The sequence below is a fragment of the Bos taurus genome, chromosome 1 (genome assembly GCF_002263795.3).
Source record: "Bos taurus isolate L1 Dominette 01449 registration number 42190680 breed Hereford chromosome 1, ARS-UCD2.0, whole genome shotgun sequence".
NCBI classification, from domain to species: Eukaryota; Metazoa; Chordata; class Mammalia; order Artiodactyla; family Bovidae; genus Bos; species Bos taurus.
The window spans coordinates 1,782,768-1,797,117 of NC_037328.1; the positions used below are offsets into that span (position 1 = coordinate 1,782,768).

The 14,350-nt window shown below is 40.4% G+C and overlaps 1 protein-coding gene across 8 annotated transcripts in view; it reads right to left on the reverse strand.

Moving 5' to 3' along the window:
- ITSN1 (intersectin 1) overlaps positions 1-14,350 on the reverse strand; it is a 253,901-nt gene that overhangs the window by 127,946 nt on the left and 111,605 nt on the right. For all 8 annotated transcript variants that reach the window (XM_024993603.2, XM_024993592.2, XM_024993595.2 and 5 more), the window contains 4 exons: positions 13,518-13,633; positions 9,043-9,305; positions 6,141-6,290; positions 5,915-6,055 (listed from right to left, as the gene is read on the reverse strand). In XM_024993603.2, the coding sequence (XP_024849371.1) occupies positions 5,915-6,055; positions 6,141-6,290; positions 9,043-9,305; positions 13,518-13,633 (670 nt within the window). The remainder of the gene's footprint in view (positions 1-5,914; positions 6,056-6,140; positions 6,291-9,042; positions 9,306-13,517; positions 13,634-14,350) is intronic.

Consider the following 14,350-nt stretch of genomic DNA (forward strand, 5'->3'; position numbering starts at 1 on the left):
AAGAAAGAAAACCAATATATCATTGCCTACTATGTACCTGACTTTCTTCAAACCATGCATTATTTTTAACTTCACTGCTTTTTCAGGAACCTTGATTTGTATTTTATTTTCAATAACTAAACACACTAAGCATCAATCATAAACATATGTATGGATACACAGCATTCAGAGATAATAAATAAACCTATGGTTTTTGGTCCTAAATTTTCTAAGGGCATATTTTATGAAACTTCTCATTAATAGTTAGTGAAAGACACAGAGAGTTAACATAGAAAAGATCGTATTTGTGCATGCATTTTAAAATATTTTCAAATAATTTCTAGCAGTGAACTTCTGATACTATTTACATTATATGTCATATGCTAATATTTCAAATATCAAATTAATTAGGATTTCTGTGATAATGAGGAAGGACACTGAAGATATGAACAACACTAAGAACCAACTTGATCAACTTACATTTGGGGGACACCCTACTCAGCTTCAACAGAGTACATGGAACATTCACCAAGACAGATCACATGCTGAGCCATAACATAAGTCTCAATAAACTTAAAAGGATTAAAATCACACAGACTGTGCTCACAGATTATACCATAAATAAACCAGAAATCAATCAGACAGCTCAGAAAAAAGAAATCCAAGTATTTGGAAACTAAACTGCATAATTCTAAATAACCCTTCAAAGAAATGACAAAGGAAATCAAAAACAGGTTCTGAATGGAATGAATATAAAAATACAACATGTTAAAATTTGTGTAATATGGCTATGATGATGCTTGGAAGGTAATTTACAGCTTAACATGTTTATATATTATCAGAAATCAAGAAAGTTCCAAATTCAATAATCTAAGCTATTCTTAATAGGCTAGATAGAAGCAAATTAAACCCAAAATAAGTAAACGGAAGGAAATAATAAGGAGCCAAAGTAAATGAAATAGAAAACAGAGATACCATAGAGAAAAAAACAATAAAATAAAACTATTTATTTAAAAAACATCAATAAAGCCAATTAGTTCCCAGCTAGACTGTTGGAGAAAAGAGGGAGGTGGAAGAGAAGGGAGAGAACAAAGAGGAGAGGAGGAGTAGAAATGGGAGGTAAATGACACAAATTTTCAACATCAGGATGTAACATCACTACAGACGCTACAGACTTGCAAAGAATAAGAGAATATAGTAAACAATTTTATACAAATAAATTTGTTAACTTAGATGAAACAGACACATTCACTGAAAGATACAAATTATCAAAAGAGAATACAGCACAAATAGAAAACTGGAATAGCCCTGTATCTACTAAACAAATTTTGCAATTATAAATCCTACCACAATGAAATGTCCAGGTCATAAGGCTTCACTAGTGAATGCCACCAAAAATTTAAGCAAGAAACAGTAATCCCTCAGTATCCATGAAGTACTGGTTTCAGGATCTCCACAATAAAAAAACCCAAGGACGTTCAAGTTCCTTACATAGAATAGCTAAGTATGACTGGCACTCTGAATCCTAGGGTTGGTTGAATCTGCACAGGTGGACCAACTGCACTGAGACTGGAGTCTGATAACTATGAAAGGTGGCAAGACAAAGTTTTTAAGAAATATATAGGGTTTTAATCTTCCCTGGTGGGTCAGATGGTAAAGAATCTGCCTGCAATGCAGGAGACTCGGGTCCAATCCCTGGGTCAGGAAGATCCCCTGGAGAAGGGAATGGCTACCCACTCCATTATTCTTGCCCAGAGAATCCCATGGACAGAGGAGCACGATAGGCTACAGTCCATAGGGTCGCAAAGAGTCGGATGCAACTGAAAAACTAACACTTTCATACTTTCATACAGGATTTTAAGAGAGAAGCTGAAAGGGTTAGCTAAGGAGGCAGGGTGGTGTCAAGTTAAGAAGGAAAGTTTTGAAGTAACATAAACTGGGTTAAATTTGGATTCTTGTTGCCCAGCTAGAAACTGATTCTGAAACAGAATATTCCCTTCTAGAATCTTCACTTTCCCACTTATGAGAGTGATGATACTGCCCTTACTAGGGTATTGTGGAATTCTATTTAATATTCACATTAAGGTCTTCACATGCCAGGCCTTCAATAAACAGTAGCTACCACCACAGACAGTCTAACATCCAGTCCATCTGGATTCAGCAAGTCTAAGATCAAATTTCCATTCAAATATGCAGACACAAAGGGACTATCATACTATCCGTTTTACATAAAGAACTTGAGCATCCATGGATTTTGGTATCCTCAGTTAGCTTGGAACCAGGGCACCATGGATATCAAGGGAGGACTACCATTTCATATAATTCTTAGAAAATAAAAAAGAATATACCTTATTTACTTCCTTATTACCCTGATACCAAAGGTAGATGAGGACATTATGAGAAATGAAACTAATATCCCCTATGAATTTAAATAAAAAAACTCATAATAATAATAAGTTGATCTAAACAATAATTTTTAAAACAATAATATACCATGACTAAGGGCAGTTTCATTGAGTTAGACAGGCTGTGGTCCATGTGATTAGATTGATTAGTTTTCTGTGATTGTGGTTTTCAGTCTGTGTGCCCTCTGATGGAGAAGGATAAGAGGCTTATGGAAGTTTCCTAATGGGAGAGACTGACTGAGGGGGAAACTTTATTTTTGGGGGCTCCAAAATCACTGTGGATGGTGACTTGAGCCATGAATTTAAAAGACACTTACTCCTTGGAAGAAAAGTTATGACCAACCTAGACAGCATACTGAAAAAAAAGAGCCATTACTTTGTCAACAAAGGTCCGTCTAGTCAAGGCTATGGTTTTTCCAGTAGTCACGTATAGATGTGAGAGTTGGACTATAAAGAAAGCTGAGTGCAGAAGAATTGATGCTTTTGAACTGTGGTGTTGGAGAAGACTCTTGAGAGGACCTTGAACTGCAAGGAGACATAACCAGTTAATCCTAAAGGAAATTAGTCCTGAGTGTTCATTGGAAGGACTGATGTTGAAGCTGAAACTCCAATACTTTGGCCACCTGATGCAAAGAACTGACTCATTGGAAAAGACCCTGATGCTGGGAAAGATTGAAGGCGGGAGAAGAAGGGGACAACAGAGGACGAGATGGTTGGATGGCATCACCAACTCAATGGACGTGAATTTGAGTAAACTCTGGGAGTTGGTGATGGACAGGGAGACCTGGTGTGCTGCAGTCCATGGGGTCGCAAAGAGTCAGACACGACTGAGCAACTAAACTGACTGAACTGAAGGGCAGTTTACCCCAAGAATGGAAAGTTGGTTTAACATTCAAATTTTAATCAATGTAAAGCACCATATTAATAAAATAAAGGAGGAAAAAACACTTTAAAATCTCCACAGTTGCAGGTCAACAGAGGGAAATAGTGGTAAAAGGACAGATGTAGATCAGCGGAACAAAAGAGAGTCTAGGAAAGATTTTTACAAATGTGGTCAGCTGACTATCAACAAACTACTAAGGTTTTTAATAAACATTGATAGAACAAAGTGGGTGTTGGTATGGAAAAAAGTGACTCTCATTACCTTACCTTGCACTTAACATAAAAATCAATCAAAACTGGATCACAGAACTAAGTATGTTAGATAAAAGTATAAAACTTCTGGAAGAAAACATAAGGGAAAAACATCTTCAATCTTGGGATAGTCAAAGCTTTCTTGGATAGAACATAAAAAACTGTAAAAGAAAAAATAAATTGAACTTTAAAAGTTAAAACACCTGCCCTTTAAGAAACACCATTACAAAAATGAAAAGGCAAGCCAGAGACTAGGTGAAAATATTTGCAAAACACTTATCTGACAAAGGACTTCTTATAAGACTATATAAAGAACTCTGATAATAAGATAAGCAACCCAATAAAGGATGAGTTAAAGATTTGTTCACAAAACACATACAGAAGATGCACACTAATACACATAAGAACCAACAGCCAACAGCATTCAGCCTTCAGGGAGATGCAGATTAAAGTTACATGAGACATTGTTGCCCACCCACCAGAGACACTAAAAACAATGACAAAAGGGAGTGTTGGCGACAGTGAGGAGCAGCTGAAGGGCTGGTGCACCGCTGGTGAGAATGTGAAATGACACAACCACTGTAGAAACAGTTTGATAGACTCTGACATGGCTAAGCACATACTTATATGACAGTAATTCCCCTCCTAAAATTTAACCAAGAGAAATAAAATATATTTCCACATAAAGAAATATAAGTAAATACTCACTGCAGCTTTAGTTATAAAGTCCAAAACTGGAAAAAACCTAAATGTCCCTCAGCAGGTGATGGGATAAATAAGGAAATACTACTCAGTGATGAAAAGGAAGAAAAGCTATGACCAACCTAGACAGCATATTAAAAAGGAGAGAGACATTACTTTGCCAACAAAGTAATGCCAAATTTTCCACCTAGTCAAAGCTCTGCTTTTTCCAGTAGTCATGTATGAATGTGAGAGATGGACTATAAAGAAAGCTGAATGCCAAAGAATTGATGCTTTTGAACTGTGGTGTTGGAGAAGACTTTTGAGGGTCCCTTGGACTGCAAGATCAAACCAGTCAATCCTAAAGGAAATCAGTCGTGAATAGTCATTGGAAGGACTGAGGTTGAAGCTGAAGTTCAATACTTTGGCCACCTGATGCGAAGAATTGACTCACTGGTAAAGGAGGAGATGGGGACGACAGCGTGAGATAGTTGGATGGTGTCACTGACTTGATGGACATGAGTCTGAGCAAGCTCTGGGAATTGGTGATGGATAGGGATGGGGTCACAAAAAGAGTTGGACAAAATTGAGTGACTGAACTGATGAAATGGAACAAAGGACTGATTCACTCAAAAATATGGATAAATCTCAAAACTGTCAGGCTGAGAAAAAGAAGCTGAAATTAAAGTCACGGTGTCCAAAACTGATCACCTTTTAGGATGGTATGCAGAACAGTATCTACATGAATTGGATACCCCCTCTAACTCAACACTTGAAACCAAACCAGATGAAATTTTAACAACTTGGTGGTGAAAGCTGAATAGGTAATAAAATAAAAGCAGAACTGCTTAGAGTACTCCATTGTGTCTCCAACTATTCTCTATACACGTATCTCTGGAACTCCTCCTGATATACTTAATTGCACTTCTTTATTGTGGTTATCATGGTAAAGCCAAAGTCCCAGGAGTAGACTACAGGTCCTGCATGATCCAGCCCCCAGCTGCTCCAACCATAGCTGTCTCCTTGCTGTAACTGGCATCCCAGAGACCAGCTTATAGCCTTAGTTCTTCTGCACAACTGTTGCCCTACCTAGAACTTGCTCTGCTAGATGTCCATCTGGCTCAGCCATTCACCTCTTTCAAGTCTTTGCCCCAACATCATACTCACAGAGATGCCTGACCTGACCACATTACTTAAAATCACAGGCCTCTCTACTGGAGACTCTCTTCCCTACTCACTCTCCAGAGCAACTTTCCCTCTTCTAATAGAGAACATGCTAGTCTTATTTCCTGAGTCCTTGTCTACCCTGCAGACAGAAGGTAAGCTCCATGAGGGCAGGGTTTGTCTCTGCTATCCACTGCTGGATCCTCAGTGCTTACCGGTGCTTGCACTGAGTTGGCATGCAGCAGTCCCAGCAAGTGTGCTGAATTACCAGACAGCCTACTTTCAGAGGATGAGCTGATTGGACGGCATCACCAACTCAATGGACATGAGTCTGAGCAAATTCTGGGAGATAGTGAAGGACAGCGAAGCCTGGGTGCTGCAGTCCATGGGGTCACAGAGTCAGACACGACTTAGCAACTGAGCAACAAGTACTTTCAGGCAAGTACCCTGTCTGCTTCATCTTGGCCTGCTGGATGCTTGTGCGTGAATAAGTGAATGAAGTGAATCAAAGAAAGGAAGCCAAAAGGCTTTTAAGGGACATATTTTCTCACCTGTAATTGCTGTTGTAGGTGGGTGATTTCTGCAATTCTCAACTCTCTAGATTTGTTTGTGCTCTCAATTTCTTGCCTTTGGGTTGTCAGTCGACATCTGATATCCTGAAGTTTTCCTTCTAATTGATGTTTTTTATCATTCTTTAACAAGTGAAAAATAATAAGAATCATTAGCATTTAACAATTCAATGCAAGTGGGTTCCCAAAGCACAATCAAACTACTCACTAGAGCTTCTAATTCAAATTCCAAAGTCTTTTTCTTTGCTTTCAGTACAACTATGTCTTCTTGTTCTTTGTTTCTTTGATTTAATAGTTCTTGTCTTCGATTCCGTTCCCATTCAAGCTGTCTTTGCCTTTCAAGCTCCCGTTTCGCAGCCTGTGACATACACAAACAGACGATTTATTAACTGCTCAGTTCTTACACTCTTCAATGTCTCTTAATAAACGTTACATCTCGTAAGTCTTTTCTTTTAGGGATGAAATGGTATTAAACACGACAAGTGATTTTCATTATAAAACAGCACAACATTTCATACAAATATGTTATTACTTCTATGGGAAAAAAGAGAATATTCAGAAAGGCAATCACAGTCACATGGGTTGAGAACAGAAAGGACTATTGGATCACTGACATTCGATTCCTTAGGTCTTTAAGGATGCTTGGTGTAGTAAGTAAACCTGCTCTTCCTTATTTACTGACTCATAAAAGAAAACAAGGAAAATTATGGGAGTTCCTTGGTGGCTAGGGCTCCGAGATCCCAATGCAGCATGCCCGGGTCCAATCCCTGGTCAAGGAACTAGACACCACATGCTTCAACTAAAGGGCCCACATGCTGCAACTAAGACCTGCTGCTGCTGCTGCTGCTAAGTCGCTTCAGTCGTGTCCGACTCTGTGCGACCCCACAGACGGCAGCCCACCAGGCTCCCCCGTCCCTGGGATTCTCCAGGCAAGAACATTGGAGTGGGTTGCCATTTCCTTCTCCAATGCATGAAAGTGAAAAGTGAAAGTGAAGTCGCTCAGCCTAAAGCAGACAAATAAATACAACAAAATTATCTTTTCAAAAAAGGCAAGTTAACCTAGGAAAACCCCCAGAACTAACACACAAAACAAAAAAAACTTTCTTCCATCAAACGAGTAATTATTATTTCTTCTGTCATAGGAGAAATTATTTATCTCAAGCTTTAAAAGTCCATGACTCCTATGTCCCTAATCATTTGTTTCCTTGTTAGCACAGAAGGCTCTGTAATTTTTCCAGCAACGTCAGCTCTCTTCAACCCTGACTCTGATGGCTGCTGGGCAGAGGAAGTGTCAGGGCACCTGGCACTCTTCATTGTATCATAACTGCTTCTTACACATTTGTGCTCCAGCTACACTGTAAGGGCCTGGAGGACAGGTGGGTACCTAGTCACCACAACATCTCCAGGAACTTAACCAATGCCTGGCACATCGTAAATGCCATTATATAGTTCTGAACAAACACTCTGAAATGCTTTAAAAAAAAAAATTAAAGAAGGAAAGGTGGCCTATCTTTTGGTTGTCATTCTGGAAAGGAAAATCTTGCTATTATCTGTGTGTATGTGCCTAAATGAAAAGGCACCTTAGAAGCTAGAAGTTTTCAAAAGCATTCATCAGGAGATGAAACCATATTATTTTTTTATAAAGAAAAAAATCCCTCATCTTTAAAATACATTTCATCCACACAAGAGGATCATGGCATTGCTTCTGTCACAACATACTAAAACTGGAAAGACAGACAAGAGATTGGCTTGGCCCACATCCAGGTATGGCACCAAATTTAGGAAGCCTTCCATAAAATACAGTAAAGATTACTAGACTTGTTTTCTAAAGTGGAAAAAGAAAAAGGTGACAAACACTTTAATTATTTAGTGTGGTACCATTACAGTGGTTTAAAAAACAATTTCAGTAAACGCTCAGCCTCTCTACCATATGAACCTTTCTATTTCTATATGTGTATATGAATGCAGAAAAAAGGCTAAAAAATACATAATTGATAGCAATAGTTTGTCATAAGACTCAGTTATCAAAAACTTGTATATGAATGTTCACAGCAATGTTATTCAAAATACCCAAAAGGCAGGAAAAAAAAAAACAAAAACCAAATGTCCATCAAATTGATGAGTAGATAAATAAAATGTTGTCTATCCAGGTAATGGAATATTACTCAGTTATAAAAAGGAATAGGTATTTATTCAATCTACACACTGGATGAACCTTGAAAGTGAAAGCCAGACACAAAAAGCCACATATTCTATCATTCCGTTTATCCAAAATGTCCAGAATAGGCAAAGGTGTAGAGACAGAAAGTAAATCTGTGGTTGTTCAGGGCAAGGCGCAATGGGAAAGGGGAATAGTAACTCCTTAATGGTTAACGAATTTCTTTTCAGGGTGATAAATCAGTGGTGATGGTCACACAACTTTGTGAATAACTAAAACTACTGAATTGTAAAAAGAAAAAAACAAGACTGGGTTAATGTATTATTGTTGTGTGTGCTCAGTCACTCACTTGTCTCTGACTCTTTGTGACACCAAGGAGTACAGCCTGCCAGGCTCCTCAGTCCATGGGATTTTCCAGACAAGAATACTGGACTGGGTGCCATTTCCTTCTCCAGGGGATTTTCCCATTCCAGGGATCAAACCCACATCTCCTGCACTGGCAGGCAGATTCTTTACGACTGAGCCATCAGGGATGGCCATATTTTTATGCCTTCTTAAAATTTTGTTTCTTCAAACTTAGATGGTATAAAGAATCTGCCTGCAATGTGGGAGACCTAGGTTCGGATCTTTGGGTTAGGAAGATCCCCTGGAGGAGGGCATGGCAACCCACTCCAGTATTCTTGCCTGGAGAATCCCATAGACAGAGGAGCCTGGCGGGGCTACAGTGCACGGGGTTGCAGAGAGTTGGACACGACTGAGCGACTAAGCACATGGCATGTGCGAATCTCAGTTCCCCAGACCAGGGATCGGACCTGTGTCTCCTGCCATCTCCTGCACTGCAGGTGGATTCTTTACCTGCTGAGCCATCAGGGAAGGCCTGATACACTACTGACACTTTAACGATTCTAGAAGAGCGCCCGTGTTAATGACATGACTGTTTCCAGCTGCTCACCTCCCGCCTCTCGATTTCCTTCCTTCGCTCCTCCTCCCTCTGCCGCTCCAGCTCCCGCTGCTTCTCTAGCTGCTTTTCCAGCTCCAGTTGTCTTTTGCGCTCCTGCTCCTGGCGCTCCCGCTCCTTCCTCTCCTGCTCTGCCCGCTCCAGCTGGGCCAGGCGCTCCTGCTCTTTACGCTGCTGCTCCAAGAGCGCTTGTCTCCGCTTCTCCAGCTCCAGGTTGCCCCGTTCAAAGTTCTCCCGCTTCTTATCTTCAAAGGTTACTTTCAGACAAGAGACAGGACGATTATGAAAAGCCATATGATGTTCAACAGACACTTTCAAAGGAAAAACTCCACAGCACATCGTCAATGAGTAACGGACCTGCAGATACGAACTCCCTAAGCTTCCCGCCTGCCTCTGCCCTCACGAATAAGCACCCAGGTACAGGCCCTTACACTCAGCGTCTCGTTTACATACCCTCCCCTGCAGATGAACCGCATCACAGCATTCAGAACGCCCAAAACTCAGTTTCTGGAATAATCTTTCGACAGAACTTCTCCATCACCACTCATTCTCCATACCTTCCCTGTTACTTTATCCTTTCCTTTTTCTACGACCTTGGTTCAGCAACTGACCCTCTCTCTCCGCTATACCACAAACTTCTCCTTTTCTACCTCTTTTTCTTTGGCCAGCAGTCGTGAGGTATCTTAATTCCCCAACCAGCAATTGAACCCTAGCTCCCTGCATTGGGAGCCCAGAGTCTTAACCACTGGACCACCAGGAAAGTCCTTCCCTTTCTATCTCTTTTTCCTTTGCATAAAACTGTGCCATTCTGTTTTCAATTTTAACAAATAGAATGGTTTCTGGAAATAGAGCTAAGATGATACGTCTCCTCCTGGGTTTCACACTGAAGAGCAGGTTGTGCCCTAATCACTATGCAGAGGACACTCAGTAAACTAGTTTTTCCAACCTATTATTCAGTTTCCTTCTTTGAAGAACACCAAGGTAATGAATTTTAGACGATCCTCAGGTCAACAATTTTTTTTCTCTGATCCTTGCTAACACTGTTTGCACCCATTTTATTTTACTTAAAAAAAAAAAAAAAAATTCCATGCTCTATGTCCCTTCTGTGTTTTCAGCAGTGTCAACTCAGCTTTGTGTTTGCCTCACATGCTTCTCCTGGGAGCCAACCCCAGACACTGGAAGCTCTCGCTCCCAGCCTGTGCAGCACGCCATTCCCATTGTTCCCAATCTATTTCAAGAACTGTCACTTCACACTTTGTCTTGAGATATGTAGCTGTGAGCATCCTTTTGGCTTCTTCCCACGTTCCTGCCTGGCCTCCACTGAAGACACTTTCCTTAAACACGGCAGTTAGATGAGAGATCAGAGATGGTAAGCACGTTTTGTTTTCTTGTTCTTTTTGCTCCTTTGTAGTTTCAGAAGAGGCAACACCCATTTCACTCCCCCACTTTAAAACTGCAAGTCCTCTCAGCCAGAGAAAGGAATGAAGTAAATGATACATGCAAACCTAGACAGCGTATCAAAAAGCAGAGACATCACTTCACCAACAAAGGTCCATATAGTCAAAGCTATCTTTTTCCAGTAGTCATGTATGGATGTGAGAAAAGTGAAAGTGGAAACCACTCAGTCATGTCTGGCTCTTTGCAACCCCATGGACTATACAGTCCATAGAATTCTGGAGGCCAGGATACTGGAGTGGGTAGCCATTCCCTTCTCCAGGGGGTCTTGGACCACAAAAAAGGCTGAAAATCGAAAAACTGATGGTTTTGAACTGTGGTGTTGGAGAAGACTCTTGAGAGTCCCTTGGACTGCAAGGATATCAAACCAGTCAATCCTAAAGTAAATCAGTCCTGAATATTCATTGGAAGGACTGATGCTGAAGCTGAAGCTCCAATACTTTGGAAACCTGATGCAAAGAGCTGACTCATTAGAAAAGACCCTGATGCTGGGAAAGATTGAAAGTGGGAGGAGAAAGGGACAGCAAAGGATGAGATGGTTGGATGGTATCACCGACTCGATGGACATGAGTTTGAGCAAACTCTGGGAGATGGTGAAAGACAGGGAAGCCTGGCATGCTGCAGTCCATGGGGTTGCAAAGAGTAGGACACAACTGAGCAACTGAACAACATTGTGGATAAAATCTCAAAAATACTACGCTAAGTGAAAGAAGCCAGACAAAAGAACACCAACTGCATAATACTATTTCTATGAAATATTCAGAGGGGGTAAATCCAAAGACACAGATAGCAGGCTGATGATTACTAGGGACTGGGGAAAAGGGAGAATGTTGAGTAACTAGCTATGGCCATTGTTTTGGACTGAGTGTTTTCCACCCTATCAATTCAGACGTGGAAGCAGTGGGCTGGTATTTGGAGAGGGGACCTTTATAATTCAGGTTAAGATAAAGTCATGACTATGGGACCTTCGTTATGAATTAGTGGCCTTATAAGAAAAGAGAGAGTCATCTTTCTCTTTTCATGTGCTGCTGCTGCTGCTGCTAAGTCGCTTCAGTCGTGTCCGACTCTGTGTGACCCCATAGACGGCAGCCCACCAGGGTTCCCCGTCCCTGGGATTCTCCAGGCAAGAACACTGGAGTGGGTTGCCATTTCCTTCTCCAATGCATGAAAGTGAAAAGGGAAAGTGAAGTCGCTCAGTCGTGTCCGACTCTAGCGACCCCATGGACTGCAGCCCACCAGGCTCCTCCATCCATGGGATTTTCCAGGCAAAAGTACACACCCAGAAAAGGCCAAGTGAGGATCTGGTGAGAATGCAGCCATCTGCAAGTCAGGAAAAGCGCACTCACCAGGAACAGAATTGGATGGCATCCTGATCATGCACTTTTCTATCCTCCAGAACTGTAAGAAGTAAATTGCTGCTGTTTAAGGCACCCAGACTAGCTGACTTTGAATGATCAATATTATGTTAAGCAAATTTTACCTCAATTAAAAAAAAAAACAAAAACTGAAAGTCCCTATATACCTTTTTAATTCCAAAATCTGGCCCCATTTCTGATACACAGAGGCACATAATAAACAGCTGTTGAAAGAAAGAACGCATTAACCAAAACCTCTAATAATGTCACATCTTGTTCAAAACTTAAAATGTTGGACTTCCCTGGTGGCACAGTAGACAGGAATCCACCTGCCAATGCAGGGGACATGGGTTCGATGTCCAGGAAGTCTTCCAGGAAGACTCCACACACCGTGGGACAACTAAGCCTGAGAGCTCCAGTTACTGAAACCAGCTTGTCCAGAGCCTTTGCTCAGCAACAGAGAGAAGCCACTGCAATGAGAAGCCCACACACCATAATTCAGAGTTGATCCAGCTCACCTCAACTATAGAAGGCCCTTGCATGGCAATGAAGACCCAGTGCAGCCAAAAAAGAATTAAATATCTTCCACCAACAGAAAAAGAAAATTCCAAATTCTAAGGATTCCTGTCCTTATTTGCTTGAAGACTTTATTCCCATGATTATTAACCTGAAATGTTCCTCTTTCCCAGCCCTGTAATGACCCTGTTGATCTTCAAATCTCAACTCCACTGTGACCTCTTCCATAGAGATTTAACTGCCAGTGTATTTGCCAGTCTGTGCTAACCAACCACAAGTAAGCTCTGCTGTGTATCTATAATTCTGCCTTCATGAATTTATCACAGTTATGCATTGCTTTGATGGTGTTTATATGGATGTCTTAAATCCTCAGTTGTATCCTAACCTTCTAGAGGGCATGGACCATGTATTATTAACGTTCAGATTCTTCACTCTACTCAACACACTTCCACAAAGAACATTTTCCGGAAGCAGTTTCAGTGAACAAAAAGTAATTTAGTTGAAGAGGAGGGCGGGAGAGCTAGTAGTGTCCTCAGCAGGTCGATTATTCCCTGAGCACCTGAAATGCAGCAAAATGACACTGACAGGGTATTTACCATTTTCTCTTGACTCCATAATAAATTTCATCAGGGTGTCTTAGTATCAATTACCATCTCATATTAATAATTCATAACCACCAGAGAATATTTTAATAGTATGATGAATTTCTCATTGTAAATGAGGGTAATTTAAATTAGGTTCCTATTAAATTTAAAATAGCTTCTTGCTATCAAGGAGCTTTCGATTCTATAACAACATGAGAAAACAACAGACGGCAACTTTATATTCTATTTCTATACTGGTGGTATTAAGCCATTACCTTAAAGACTTATCAATTTTCAGTGCTTAATAGATAACATTTATAAAATTTCTGGTAAGTGTTAAATAGATTTCAATTTCAGAGCTAGAACAAAGGTGCATCAGTACATTCTATACATATATTAAAATCCAAAAAGCATATGCAAAGTGTCTCCTTTCTGACTAAGGTCAGGTAAAGAAACATAGCAATAATGTCATTAGCTAAATACATTTTACCTCCATCTTTGCCCTAGAGACAGAAAATCTCTAACAGGCTGTAAAATTCAAATATGAAGACTGTCTTACCAGGTAGTTTCTTTTCTAGTTGTTGCTGTTCATCTTCCAAAACTGGTTCCTCTGGCAACCTCTGATCCACCGAAGTTGAGGTTATGACAGATATACCACTACCAGATCGAACTCTTCTGCAATTGTGGAAAAAAGAAAATGGTTTCACGTCTAGCTGCCAAGATAGAATTGAGCAAACCATGAAAAACCACCTTTTAAAGATTATGCCATAGAAAATGGAGCAGATGACATTTTTGGTGAGGAAAAGATAAAGATGTGCTCTTCTCCATTTATATAAAGAGTTTTTAAAAAATGAATATCTGAATGTCATCAGACTATGAATCCCAAGTTCATTTAAGTATTTAGAACCATCACAAAATTAGGACAATTTCAAAGGATTAAATCAGTTAACAATCATCAAGTGGTTGGAGCAGTGTCTGAGACATAGTTTCCTTCCTATGGAATATTAAATTCTTCCAAGGGAAGACTAGCAACTCCGCTAATTGTGAGCATCTCCTTTCCCTTTCCAGAATCTCTACATTTGCTCTCTTAATAAACACATGGAATGACTACACTTAATAGTCCTTAAAACAAATCACATCGTTTACCAGCTAGTGTCACTTTCCCCATTATCTTTCTCTTTTAAACCAGTCTACCTATCTTCTTTCTATGCTTTCTTTATGTCAGCTTCCACCTTGCAGCTCAGATGGCAAAGAGTCTGCCTGCGATGCAGGAGACCCGGGTTTGATCCCTGGGTTGGGAAGATCCCCTGGAGGAGGGCATGGCAATCTACTTCATTCTTCTTGCCTGCAGAACCTCCATGGACAGAGAAGCCTGGAGACAGACACAACTGA